Source organism: Tyto alba, unplaced genomic scaffold (assembly GCF_018691265.1).
Source record: "Tyto alba isolate M040663 unplaced genomic scaffold, T.alba_DEE_v4.0 Super-Scaffold_23, whole genome shotgun sequence".
Taxonomy (NCBI): Eukaryota; Metazoa; Chordata; class Aves; order Strigiformes; family Tytonidae; genus Tyto; species Tyto alba.
In genome coordinates, this window is record NW_024881297.1 from 9,290,212 (window position 1) to 9,304,830 (window position 14,619).

Consider the following 14,619-nt stretch of genomic DNA (forward strand, 5'->3'; position numbering starts at 1 on the left):
TCTGCTTGGCTTATATAATATGAGGAAGAAAAAAAGCCCCAAACAAGATGGTTTTACCTTGCTCAGTATACTAAATCATTCATCCACACAGTGAACATATGTGCAGGTAGAAAAGTGCCGAGGTGAGGAAAAAATAAATTTTCAAGAAGGCCAGGTAGGCACTTAAGTATTTGAAAAAATCAGCAACTTTATCTAATGATCCATAAAGCCTGAAAGCACCGAAAGTGCAACCGAAAGAGATCGCAACCCATCCCGAGCAGACGAGATAAACGCGGTCCCGTGCCGCTGCTGCCGTGCGCCGTTCGTGCGCTCGGTGCCGTGTGGAAGCAGCGGTTGCTGCTGCGTGGAGGAGTAGGTCGTTGCCTTTTCCTTGCTGCTGTGCTACGGCTCGGCTCTGCTTGTGTGGATGGAGCCCAGCGTGGGTACCTCCGGGGAGTGCGGAGGGCAGCGCCGCAGTCGCCACGCTCCCTTCCCGGAGGGCTTGTATGTCCCGCGTTGCGGCCGGCCCGCGATGGCGCGCCGTTTCAGGAAGCAGTGTTACGTGTCGAGAGCCATGGCGTAGCACCGAGAAGTGACCTCCCTGCCCAGGGCACAAACGTTTTGGTCTCGTGCCCGTGAATGGCAGGGAGAGATGCATGTGCAGCGCTTGGACGTAGGTGAACTGCATTATGTGATCAGACAAACGGCATGCAGGAACATTAGAAACAGATGTACTACACATGGTATCAAAAACTTAATTTGGATCCTCCTCAGCATCTCCTGTTGGCTTTGGCAGGAGGGGTTGTATCTTGCATGGCAAGCCTCCTCTCATATAGAGAGTGTAGTGTATGGTTAGGCGGTTTGCAGAACAAAAGCTGAGTTTGGTTTCAATCTGGCTGATACTAAACAGACTTCGAGTTAAGAGGGCTTTTGTTTCAGTGCCATGACATTAAACCCTAATGTGAACCTTCCCCTTGTCTTGGCAAGGCAGAGCTCTGCACTGTCATTTGCTTGTTGATATTTTCTGCCAAACAAAAATAAATTCTTTAAGGCTCATGCTGCCGAATAATTAATTTTTTATGGTTCCTGAAGGGAATGCTTTATAGCTGAGGTGGATCTTTCCATAGGCTGAGAGCGCCAGGGTAACGCTCCCTGAAAAGCCGAGGGCGGGAGGAAGGGCGCGGATGCTGCGGGGGCAGGTCTGCCAGGCGCGCTGCCGTGGGTGCAGAGGGGCCTCGGCAGGTGCTTAACCCCACAGATGCGAAGCTGCAGACGAGCCCCTCGGCTGTTGCCGGCACCTTTGGGTGCGCTCCCTCCTGCTGCCGATCTGCCAAAGCTGCCTCCCACAGCTGATGAGCTGTTTGGAGCCGTCTTTTAGTCCCAGTGCCTGAATTCTCAGAGTAGGCATTTGCTGTGTTTACTCAGAAGCCAGATCGAGTCCCTACTCCCCCTGCGACCCCTACAAAAGCAGCAGCAGCCTAAGAGTGTGGGTGGAAGTGTGTTGCAGCAGCTACTATGTGTCTGTCCACTAAGAAAATGATTCCCAGCCTGCAGACAAGGGCTACTCTCAGGCTCGTCTTGCTCAGTTTGCGATGGTTGGATCTGTTCTCCTTCACCTTAATGGGGTTTGATGGAGGAGGGCAGAACCCCGCTACTGTTGACAGAAGCAAGGGAGACTTGGCTCAAAATTTACCCTGGCTGAGGGTGCTTCGTTGGTGTGTGCGATACGGTGGGTTTGCATGCATCCTCCAAGCATGCAAAACCAGTTCAACTCGGGTTCTTCCATGTCATGTCCAGGTGCTGGGGGCCGCGGTTTTGGTGTGCATGTGTTTATGAAGAAAACTTGAAGAAATGAGCGCAGATCCTGAATCAGAAAAATGCACCTGTCCAGGCAGAAGTAGGTTCCACATTCACTCTGGTTAGATACTCGTAGTGACTAATCCATCGACATTTTATCTACCTTTTACTCCTTGCTAGCGTGAGGTAAATGAATTGCAGAGGTGTAATCAGAGGCTTCATCCCTTGGTCTTACCTCGTTTTCCCCGTGTTCGTGGGAGGTTTTACTCCTTGGATTAGAGTTCAAGATTTCATCATCAGCTAGAAATTAGCCACTGTGGCACCCAAGGACATCTGTACCTCTGAGAATCAGCCTGCAAGCCATCCCAGCGGTGACTGGTTTACTTCCTGAGCCCCTCAGAGTAATTGTTACTTTGCATCACGGGGTTTTCATAGGACTGGGAGCAAAAAGGAATATAATGGTGATGGAATAACGGCGACCTGGCCGGCGACGGTTTTCCTTAGCTTTACCACTTGTGAAGCAGGAGCTTCGTATCCACTTTATGAAGGGGAAAAAGCAGAAGGCTGCAAGAGTCCCAAGCTCAGCCAGGGCTCTTCGCTGCCCCGGCGGAAGGGAGGCTGCCTGGCCTCGGCTGCTGCATCTTACCTTAGCCAGGGCAGCAGGCTCCTGCCTCTTGCGTAGTTTGAAACAGGCAGGTTTTAAAAGCAAGAGGCAAAGCACCGCTGCTGAGCCGGTGGGCAGCAGCTTGGCCTTTCAGGGAGCTCTGGCTTGGCGCAGCCGGGTAGAGCCATGGGGTTCCCTTCTCCCAACACATCCCCGCTCCGCAGGAAGCGGGCAGAGACCCATCCCTGCAAGGGACAAAGTTGTTTGGAGTGTCGTTTTTTTCTATGAGAACACTGAGGTTTCTGACAGTAATAGCTGTAGCTAATAATAGGACGAAAGCACTCAGCACTGTGTTGTTACCCTACTGCTGTCTTAATTGCTGTATCGGTAGGCTTAATCGCAAAGATGCTCCTGAGAGAGAAGTGACTGTGGGCTTTCATGCCACACGCGGAGAGCGCGAGAGATTTTGAAGTCGGAAAACGGAGCACAGAAACGTGCACCCTTGCAAATCAGGCAGTTCTTAGACCTTCTGGAAATACAAGGGCATGGTGAGACTGCCAAGCTGAATTTTTTTTTTTTTTCCTGTAAAAATTCCGCCAATGCTGGAAGGTCACTGTATTAACTTCAGGGACTTCATTAAAGGGTTCATTTTTTTAATTATGAAGAACAGTATGGGTGAAAAAGTCTATTTGATGGAAACCCCACCCTAATAACAGAAAATGATGTTTGATTAATACTCCTACTTTTCAGAGGTGCTTAATACAGCACACATGCGAAGATTAAGTAAAAAAAAAAAAATCTCAGAGTTACCAAGACTGCTGTAGCCTTGAAAATGTTGAAACGCAGCACACTCTCTGTAGGGTAGAGATGAGAGGAAGCTTTATAATTAATGACTGAAGTGGTTGAAGGGTTATAGCCAACAGCTAATCCACTTGCAGGCAGAAGGGCTGTCACATCTTGCAGCAGTCTGGGTGACATGGACGCGATAATTCTGACCTGTGTGTCTGCACCCCTGCAAACCCGGCTCGTATTAATGTCTTCAGTGGGATCTGCCCTCCCGGAGAGGCCCCAGTCTCCGTTCTGGGAGCTGCCCGGGACCCAGCAGGGTGAAGCCCGGCACTGCCAGCCGGTGATAACCCAAGCTCCCGTCCAGTCCCCCTCGGGCAGGGGGAGGCTGGCAGTGCCGTCGGAGGTGCCCAGCCCCGTTTTCCTGCCAGCGCCAGAGAGAGTCGAACAAATACCTACAGAAGTGGTGAGAACGACCCCAATTGCATCCCGAGGAAATGCGAATTATTTTAACTGTTGCCTTAGCTGTACCATCTGTGCTCAAAGCGGTAGCTCTTCAGAAGCGCGCTTCGGTAGCTGAAAGAATTGGAGATTTTAAAAGTAAATACATTTCCAGTTGCTGTTGCAGTGCTCGTGAAAATAGTGGTGCTTTCCTTCACACTGCTTAATTAGAGTTGCGTTTCATGCGGCTGGACTGGAGGAGGTGTCAGCATTTCCAGTATAAACTGACAGAAGTAGAGGGTAAAAGCGGTCAGGTGAAAGGCAGTGAGGAGTTCTTAGAGCACAGGGATTTTACAAGCCTTTCAAGAACAATCAGAGTTATAAGTGATGTAGAAAGTTCGTAAGCCAGATTTAGAGGTGCTGGATAGTTTGTGTTACCTCACTCGTAACCTGTGGTGTATTGGCCACCGTCACTGCAGTGACAGAGCTTGAGTGTTCCAAAAGCAAGCAGGCTTCAGTGTCCTTGCTGCAGAGGGAGCTTCTCTTTTAAAGCAGTAGACTAGCTAAATTATTTACCTGTTACAAATCAAAACTCTATCAGAGAAACGTTGGCTGGAATGCAGGGCAGGTACTCAGATTTCAAAATTGCCTGTGGAACCTGAAATGTTCATCAATGCGACTTCATGCCGAGGCTGCTGGGCTGGCCGGGGGGGGGTGGTGCCTCTGAAAGCGTACGAGGCCATGCCTGCAGGAAAGAGCATTGCTCGTGGCTTGGTTCTCGGTCTTGCAGCCTTCTCCAGCTGACCTTATCATATCGTTTCCATTGCAGTACCTCTGAGCTGGCCTTCGATCCTCCCGCACTCATTCCTTTTTTAAATTAGCGCTAGAAGCCCCAAAAGCTCCGCCGCTTGTAGCGTTGCAGTTCCATGTTCCTTGGGACACGAGCCGTGCGCTTCCTAACGCTCCCCTTTTCTCACAGTGGTTGATGACTGTCAGGTATGCTAAAGTTGGTAACTTTGCTTAAGAAAGACTAAATAGGTATAGAATATATATTATCCTTAAGGCTCCAAACCCAACAGTACGTGATAAGGGGGTTCTAGGTATTTTATTTTAAATTGTTGTGTAAACTTAAACTTTCTCCTCTGGGGTGAGGCCCATCGTGTGCTATGTTAGGTAGTATCCACGATCACATCCTGGTTTTCCCCCACTGGACTGCTAACTCATTTTTTGTATGGATTACGCTCTCTTCATGAACGTTGTTATTTTTTGTTTCCCCTTTTGTCCACGTAGTCACCAGACTTGATACTACTATCGATATTAGAATTACTTGATACTCCTAAAAGCTTGCTAAGAAGGCCGAATTAATAGTTTCCAGATACTCCTAAAAGCTTGCTAAGGCGGCAGAATTAATAGTTTTCACATAGGCTTTTCTGTGATACCAATCTCTCTGCATTTGGAGGCTTCACACGAGCGTGATGAGGGAGGGATGGGTTGCAGAGGGAGCCATCAGCCCCCCAAGGGTGGGGAGGCAGCGTGACGCGGATGACCCCAAGCCCCTTGCTTATGTTCAGTGATATGCAACTACTTGTGTTCAAGTGTAGGAACAGCAGGACCTTCATCAGGTCCTTATCAAGGTGGTGGTGGGGTGCAGGGCCCAGCTTGCTTAGGTGCTTGGTATTTGCTGACACACAGGCAGGGGGGAGGCACTGGCAACTGCACCCAGTTTCCTTTGTGTTATGTTTAGAATATTTTTGGCACACGGTATATGCAGAAACAACCTCTTCCTAATGGGTAAAGTAAACCTTTGAACATCAGCGGTTTTTCTTCCCTTGAAAACCAAATTATGTCTCTGCTACTTACTTAGCATGCATCTGCTTAATTAATTAGCACTGCTTCATGACATGCCAGATCATCAGGAATGAACTAAAGCAACAGCACAGAGACGCGTGTCGTGCTCAGTAGCAGAAAGTCATGTGTTCAAGTGATCTCAGCACTTCTCTGTGGCGTTCATAAATTGCTTATATGTTTGCAAAAACAGCTGTGAAAGTCCTGAAAAATAAGTAATAAGGTATGGTTCTACGGGACAGCAGTCTGTTGCTGCCTGTATTTTTTTCCTGTATTTCTTTTTCTGCCTTCCAGAAGTCTACTTTTATTTACCTTTACTGCAGAGTGCAACTCCACATGTTAAGAATTGAAACAACAAACCTGCGTTTGATAAGCAGAAGTGGTTTAAGTCCTTTGCAAGGACATAAGGCGCCAAAATTAGGCCGTGCATAACTTCAGAATTTTTCAACAGTAACGGCTCTAGTTTTTCTTCAGTTGTACAATGCAGTAATTTGGGGAACTGCAATGGAAATTAATACGCTAACTGAAACCTAGACCTGCCTCCTGACTGCCTTGGGTTGTTTTCGTAGATTGCAAAGGGTCCAACGTCCTGTAAGGCTTTAGGAGATTCATTTAGATCACAAGAAGCATTATGCTTAATGAGAGAAATCAAAAGTGTATTGTTAGCCACCACTACAAAAATAGAGAACTTTGTTTTCAAAAGAAATACTTCCATAAATATTGCTTCTCTAATGAGTAGTAAGCAGAAAAAGCGCTTGGGCTGTGTGTATTAAAAAATGCATTTATGTACAAATAGAGGTGCTTTACCAGATGAACGATTTCATATGGACTGTGATGCTGTAAAACCTGAAATGCTACAGTGTGAGACCCAGCATTCATGTTGCTGAGCTGAAAACATCAGCTACTCTGGCAGTTGTAGGCTGTGGGCCCTGGAGACTGCACTGAAGTTAACCAAATAATCTGATTTAACCAACATGGATCCAGGTGAAATTTAGAGATACAACAGTTAACGGATGATCTTTTCCCTCTGGGCAGAAGTCTTTCTTTTCATAGACATTGAGTACCTATAGTTTTCATGATGGCCAGTTGCTTGTTAGTGAAATGAAAAGCACAGTTATGCTGGAAAATCAGATCTGTGGTATCTTGGCTTTTCCTAGTTATTCCTAGTTTCACCTGTATTTTTAATGAGGTAAGGAGCACTTTGGGTTTTGAGTTTTTGGTTTGCTTTTTAACAGCCCTTGCAGCTGGACTGTCAAGTCAGAGTAAGATGCCATTTCTTAGGAATAATCTATTATCAATAAGGTGTTGTTTACAAGTGAAATTCTCTGTGTTTTTCCTAAAAAGTGTTTCTTTCTCTATTTCAGCTTGTTAGTGACTTATTGGAATTCTGTTTCTACACCTTCCGAGAGTCTCAGGCACTGAAAGTAGAGTTTCCAGCCATGCTGGTGGAAATCATCAGTGACCAGCTACCAAAGGTGGAATCCGGGAATGCCAAGCCCCTGTACTTTCACAGGAAGTGATAGAAAATGTCTTAAATGGAAGAACTTTGCCTTAAGTTTCCCTGTGTTATTCCACACCCATGAAGGACCCAAGAAACCATATTTTAAACATGCTATTTACACTTGTTCAGCAGTCTCTGAATAGTCTAAAAATCACATGAAGGGTTTGGGGAATGGAAAGCAGTTGACTTGGATTTGGCAAGACCTAGATGTTTGGAAATTTACCCCATAACCCTAAAACACTTAGAAAATGTTCCTGTTCCTCTGGATGAAAAGCCATATCTAGTCAATAACTCTTTGATTTTGATATTTTAACAGATGGAGTTTTAAATATGCCATGTAGTTTCTGGTATTGTTTGCTTGTTTTAAAAGGGTTCGAGAACTAATGAGAACTTTTTAAAGCTTACCCTTGGTTTGCACATAAAACGTAAAGTCAATATGGGGCATTAATATTCTTTTCTTGTAAAAAAAAAAAAAAAAAAAAAAAACAAACAAAAGCTATATATCTACACACATATATACACACACACACACAAACCCTAACGTGTAAAGTAATAACAGAACATTTGGTGTGGAATACTCTGTTATCCCCACCTGTGGCATTTGTTATCCCATGTTATCCCATCATAGAGGATATACACTGTGTTAAGTGTCCATTTACTATTTAATTAAAAAGGATAAGATGTGAAAACAAATGCCCTGGTATCAATTTATAGTATCTATTGTGCTGGCTTTACAAATAATTTTTTGCAGTCTTTTGCTGTACTGTACATTGCTGTATGTATAAATTGTGAAGGACCTGAAATAAGGTGTAAGGAACTTTTGTAAATGAGACAAAAAAAATCTTTAATGGTTAATAGGATGAATGGGAAAGTATTTTTGAAAGAACTCTATTTTGCTGGAGACTATTTAAGTACTATCTTTGTCTAAACAAACAAGGTAATTTTTTTGTAAAGTGAAATGTTCTGCATGCATAATGAACCGTTTACAGTGTATTTAAGAAAGGGAAAGCTGTGCCTTTTTTAGCATCATATCTAATTTACCATCCTACAGTACCGATTGTAAATAACCACACTTAACCTTTTCATTTGTATTTAAGCCTTTCTATTTTCCTCTACATTTTTCTCCCTTTGTCTCGCTTGCAAGCGTATGTGACTTGAGCACATCATAGAAATCCTGCTTCATATTTCTGTAGGAAACTACACTCTGTTGTGTTTGCCACTTTACGAAGGTTTCATTTAACAAGACAAATCACGGTCTCTCCAAAGCTTTTGCCAGCTTAATGATATAGTGATTCTTGCCCTCTCTTCCCTTTCTCTCTCAGGGGAACAGGGGTAAGTAAGATGTTGAATGATTTTTCTTTTTTTTATTAAGGTTTCCCAGATTGTTTGTTTTTCCTTTGAATACTGGATACATAAAACATCTTAAAAGGTCAGATTCTTATTTCAGATGGGGGAGAGCGATTTCTGATTATTACGAAGGGAACATGCAGATCATTACAGTAAGTATGTTGAAACAGATTTGTACTGGTGAGAGGGATGGTAAGGTACTGATACGGGCTGATTCGCTGAGTAGAATTTTTAGTGATAAACTAAAACTCTGTGTAATTTTGTAAGCATTTTTTTTAATAATCAGAATACATCTGAGAAGACAAATGTTCACACTACAAGTTCAACTCAGTTGGTCTGATTTTGTCTCAAAAATGTTTTCTCTAGAATAAGACTGCAAAGGAAAATTTTTGAGGTGATTTTCACTATTTCACAATTTATAAGCAAATACAAAATTTTGGAGTAGAATAGAGAGGACAGGTGAACTTTTCTGAGGCTCAACTGTTGCTACCATATGCTCATGTTTAACTAGAATAGTTTTTCAGAGTCCTAATCTCTAGTGTTCTCTCTGGGTGCCACTGGTGTTTTTGAGCTCTAGTTTGTCCCTTGGCTGGTCAGAATGTAGCATTTCTTTTAAATGGTGGTCGAATTTAGAATTCTACACCCTTTCCGAGTCCAAATTTTGAGGTGCGGTTTGGTGCACTGAAGACAGTCAGTGCTGCTTGTCTTTTTAAATGACACCTGCCTTATGCAATGGGTAATCTGTAAAGACTGTATTCAGAGAGGTTTTTTATATATAAATATATACATACATATATTATTTGCATTTTGGAAGTCTAATTCATAGGCAGATCTTTAAATACTGACCTGCACAGCAATATGAAAGCCAAACTTCCATCGTGAGATACACAGCATGCAGACTGGTTGTTTACAGTAAAGACACAGTCATACATCCATCTTTTTTCATTTACCTTTTTTTTTTTTTTTTAAAAAAAAAAAAAGTCTAAAATAGAAAATTTCAAAGCCAGGTTCTGGGTGAATACAGTCTGCAGCAGCTTTTTATATTAACAAAGTTACTGCCTCCTTTTCTGTCTCAGAGTAACTTTGCTTGATTAAAACAGCAAAGCCATATTCTACACTTCACTGTTAAATGCCTGTCCCAGTCCAAATTGTTGTCTGTTTGCTCCTATTTTTGTACCTTATTACTTTTAATCTTGGTTTGGTACAATTCATAATTCACAGAAACTTCATATAATTAAACACACTAAATTAGTTTTAAAAAGCAATTTATATCTTTATGCAAAAACGTATGTCTGTCTTTGCAAACAACTGTAAGCAGATTATAATAAATCCTTTACTTTAATCACCTGTTGTTTATGAAACCATTCATTGATTATTATTTTTTGCTAGAGATCATTGAAGTCATAGATATAATTGGATATAGATGTTGTAAGAGGCAGTATTCTCTTATCAAGGACACTTAAGCAGAATAGCCATCACTTTTTTTATCTAAACCTGTGTACAGAGGAAAATAAAAAAAAATAAAAAAAAAAAAAAAAAAAGAAAAAACACAACAAAACAACCACCACCCTAGTTTTTAGCTACCAGGAAGTTACGTTCTTTTGAATTTGTTTAGAATGAAATAGGCATTTGTCTCCTGCAAAATACAAGACAAACTAAAACACCTTTTAGAAGTGGGCTTCTGTTCATTGAGCTAAATTATTTTGTTGTAAGAAGGAACGGGGATATACAGCAAGAGCATTGTATACACAGTGAAAAATGTAAAATAGTGTTAATGTACTGCAGTGGGTATTTCAGGAATACTACACATCGCGCGACTGAACAGTTGTGCAAAATAAAATAGAAAAGACTAAAGTTTGCAATATCAAAATCTTATTAAAAAGATACTTTACAATCAATAATGCAAAAAGCTAATTCACAGGGTCGTGTTTTTCACTGACTTGTTTAAACATTTATGAAATTAAACAATTCTACAGTTAATGCACTTTTAATTGTTTATTAAAGATTTGACTTTTTTCTTTTTTTAGAGCAATGTTTTCAGCTGGAGGTCAATGACTTGATAAGATAGACAGCAGTTCTGAGGCCAGGAAGCTCAGAGGAATGTTTAAGAATTCTTGGAGTTTAAATAGATTCCTGGATGAAAAATAAAAGCAGCCAGCAGTATGGTGTAAACAGTAAAATCTATGCATAATGATGCATTTATAATTAGGGGTTTGCTTCTGTATGTTTAAAGCTTTTTAAATAAATAGAAAATATTGTTTGGTCTTTATGTTAATGTCTGCAAGTACCTATTTTTCTTTTTTCTTTTTTTTTTTTTTATACCAATTGTACAAATATACATGAATTAAACTGGTTTGATTGCAAGTATTTCTTGCATTTTAATCTCAGATAGGTGCTGGTACAGTGATACCTTTAGAGCCAAGCTTCTGCTCATCTAGAAACAATATTAAGTAACATAAAGTAACTAACAATGTAATATAACATCTCTCTCTGTGCATCTAGAAATTCGGTTCCCTCGAGCTCTGTTAATTTGGATGATGCAGCACATAAGATGGCTTCAGCCAGAGAGCAGCAGCTCACATGATAGAATAAGGAATGCCCAACCGTGAGGAATTGGGTTCACTTAACCTGGATAACTCTGCTTGCCCAGTGCTGTGCTGCCACTGTTACACGCACAAGCTACATCCCACTCCAAGAAACAAACCCAGCAACCTTCAAGAGCCAGGCAAGTCTGGCTTCCAGTTTCAGCTAACCTAGAGCTGCTCTACCCCCTGACCAAAGTTAGGACTTCTCTCATGGAAACAGGGATTCCCTGTCCCATATACACAAGGTTTTCCCCAGTCAGGTCTTTTCCAGTTAGTAAGATGTTTGGAAGGGGAAATCAAACTCTTGCTCTCCTGGTTTGTTCTGTGCACCTCCTCAAAAATTCACCGCTAAGTTCTGCACAAAGCTAGCTCTGTGGTGTAAGACCACCATTTAATTGCATGCTGTTTTTTTAATAACAAGTTACACAAACTTTTTATTGCTAAAAATCCTTGCACCTGCCTTCTGTTTGCTGAATTGTCAGAAGGAAAGAATAGTAGAGGATCAGCAGTGTTAAGAAAAATTTCCCATATGTTTACAAGCAGATGTATCTGTCATATGCTGTTCTAGAAATAAGAAAATGCTATCACTACATAAAAACAACGAAACTCATAATCTGACCTCAAGCTGGGACACTGCTTGCTTTCAGGTATCTACAGAGACTGGGAGTTTATTAAGTACAGAATTACTAAGCTAGAAAGGAATGAAAAAATGCCCTTTCATTTCCAAGATTTTGCTAGGTAAAAACATGCTCTGCCGTAAAGATTTTAAAAGAACACTTTCATTGTAGATGCTGATAGGATGGAGTTCATTTGGGTGCTTACCTGTGGTTACGTCAAGCCCAGATGAGAGCACACTGTTGAACTCTGATGTAGAAAATGACGTCGAGGCACAATTCAGCTTAAAAGGTCCAACTCCAGCGAAGACTTTGAGTTAAACCGTGTTAGCACTGGTGCATTTACAGCCTACATAAGCACTCAGTCAGCAGCTTTTTCCTTTAACTTGCAAACCAGGTAAGAATTGTGAAATGGGTTAAGAGAACAAGGAACAGAGCATTTGGAAAGGCAAGTTTCTCCCCGAGTCTTTTCTGTGATACAATTGCAGAGGCTCAGCTAGCAAAAGCTGTAAGCAATGTAGCAGGAACACTTACTTTCATTACAGGGAGGATAAATCAGCCAATGAGATTTTTCTTTCAGTCCTGGGCATCAGAAGGAAACCTGCCATCAAGACCAGCTGAGACAATGATTAAGAACATTCAGCAGCTGGAAGACCCTGGGGGTTTTTCACCCAGCAGAGTGAAAATGCTGCCTGGCCAAGACACAGAGCTGCACACTGTCCAGTGACTAACACGGACTGTAACTTCCCACGGATCCCAGCTAGTCAGGAGTCTCAGCAGATTTCTCAGCAAACACATACACAACATTAATCCCCAGGCTGAGGGATTCAGTCTCTGGTTTCACAGTCATGGCAAGGCAAACATCTTGCATAAAAAGCACAGAACTGGTTTGTTTTTTTTTTCCTAACTCACCCTCTCTAATTTTCAGCCTGTGTCACACATTCACTACCAGGAGCCTCAGCTTTTGAAAATGGACAAGTACGTGCCCCTGCACGCAGCAACCAGCACCGAGCAAGGGAGGGGGAACCAAACCTGAGCCTGTACCCACAGCTGTGACAGCCTGTACCCGCGAGCAGTTCCCAGGAGGGGACAGAGTCAGGCCCATGGGGAACGACCACTGCTGCTGCCAGGCCAAAAGAGAAGAGCCCTTCACCTGGCTTTCTCCACAACCACTTCCCTGTCCTCCTTCCCGCCTCAAGTTTTCGGCGCATTACTCTGCTCTTCCCAAATCTACCAAGGCATAGAAAAAACAGACAAGAGAAATGCCCTAAGGCCCAGCTTCAGGAAAGAAAACAATCTCAAAGGATGGGAATGGGGCCTGACTTTATACACTTCTTAATTTTTAGCATCCTCTAATCTCTGCTTCCAAAGAGACAGTACCAGGGCATCATTCACAGCACTTCTCAGCAGTGAGGATGAAGAACGAGATGTGCCACGGCTACTCGGCTGTGCACGTCTGTACTCAGCATTAGTATGACCAGGCTGATGTGGAAACTCAGATGGTGGGCAGCAGTTACCACAACTAAATTCCTAAGAGGCAATGTGGTTAGCCTGAAAGCCAGATCTGATCTGGCTCGGCTCACACCACTGCCTTTAGACAACATCCAGGACATGAGAAAGTTTGGATTAGTATTACCTCTGCTCAGTGTAGAGAAGTTTTCTTCTGGTTTGGGTTCTTTGTGGCTCCAGAAGTAACAGGAGTCTCACAACATCTCACCTAAAGACAAATAGGGTCACAGGACTGGATGGAATAGACACCAAGTCTTTTTTTCCTCTCTATAGATCTGCCTTTTTAAACCACCTCAGTTAAAAGGAAGGGGGAAAAAAAACAAACAAACAAACAAAGAACAACAATCCAAACCACATCACAGAACTAGAACTGAGAAATACATTGAGAATTTTGGAAAACAGCAGCCAGGACAAGATCAAACACACACTTCACGTTTAAAGCAACAGGAAAACAAATGGAAGCAACTTGTAAAGCTCATAAGCTTCAAGTTATCACAGCTTCGCTATCTGGCAGGCCGGCATACCTAGCTGCCACGCCTGCTAGGCTAATACCCAAGATTTACATTCCCTCTCATCTTTCAACATTTTCCACCAACTGGCAGCCACAAAAACTGAGTCTGGCCACACAAACACCATCCTGCCGCTGGAATGACCCTTTAAGGCCACAAAGGAGTTGACAGAGCTGTGGGCCCATGCGACACGGTACCCAGCCAGGTACCGGTGCAACTACCTCCCTCCTACTGAGCCAAGGAGCAAATTAAAGAACTCGATCTTCTTCACAGAAGTCCAAAAGTCACCTTCGGTGCTTGGGTCACTGCCAAGAGAAGGATTGCCTAAAAGCTGTATGGCAGGCAGTCGCTGCTGAAACACCATGAGAATACACCAAATGAAACTCCTCCAAGCTATGAGGTTTAAGGCTGGAGAGCTGTACTGACTTGGCCCACTGTTGCTCCATCTGGAAATGGTTTGTGCATACTCCAATGGTCTTTGCAGTCTGGGCAGAGGAACAAAATAATGGTATAGAGTTAAATCTTAAGGGGGAGGAAAAGCCATCCCAACCTTAAAGCAGCATTAACCATTAACTGGTTTACTAATCACATTAGAAAAACTTGCAAGCTAAGTATATCTGCAGTAAATTACTCAAAATCCATGGAGTCCAATTTAACAAACAAGTGAGCCTGTATTAGCATGTCATCTCGTCATATTTTCCTGCATCCTCTCCACTGCCTCCCAGAGGGTCGTACTTGAAGGAGATAAAAATACAAAGATGAATGATAAACTACACTTAACTTTCTCACTTAACTTTTTTTTTTTTTTTTTTTTTTTTTTTTAAAAAATCACAAGGCACAGATTTATACAGCACAGGATTTCTGGAAACTTATTCTATGACCACAGATAACTCTGTTGCTACTCAAATAGTTCTACAAACTATGAGGCAGCTACTTGAGGATTCTGATACTGTGAAGTATCATTAAGACCTTAGAATTTACAATTACAGAGGAGGAAGAGAGGGAAGCTCAAGGAGGAGCTAGACAGACAGACAACAGATAAAATGCAAGGTGCCTCCAGGATGCACAAGGATCATAGCCAGAGATTCTCTTTTCCTTTTGG

The 14,619-nt window shown here is 42.6% G+C and overlaps 2 protein-coding genes across 11 annotated transcripts in view; one reads left to right on the forward strand and one right to left on the reverse strand.

The window, feature by feature from the left end:
- NR3C2 (nuclear receptor subfamily 3 group C member 2) overlaps window positions 1–7,476 on the forward strand; it is a 211,557-nt gene extending 204,081 nt beyond the window's left edge. For 5 of the 6 annotated variants that reach the window (XM_042796374.1, XM_032990067.2, XM_042796377.1 and 2 more), the window contains one exon: window positions 6,817–7,476. In XM_042796374.1, the coding sequence (XP_042652308.1) occupies window positions 6,817–6,972 (156 nt within the window). In that variant the 3' untranslated portion in view covers window positions 6,973–7,476. The remainder of the gene's footprint in view (window positions 1–6,816) is intronic. The other variant, XM_042796375.1, reaches the window with a different exon arrangement.
- ARHGAP10 (Rho GTPase activating protein 10) overlaps window positions 7,418–14,619 on the reverse strand; it is a 159,946-nt gene continuing 152,744 nt past the window's right edge. For 3 of the 5 annotated variants that reach the window (XM_042796386.1, XM_042796385.1, XM_042796384.1), the window contains one exon: window positions 7,418–14,002. The gene's annotated coding sequence lies outside the window, so the exon portion shown is untranslated. The remainder of the gene's footprint in view (window positions 14,003–14,619) is intronic. The other 2 variants (XR_006165645.1, XR_006165646.1) reach the window with 2 other exon arrangements.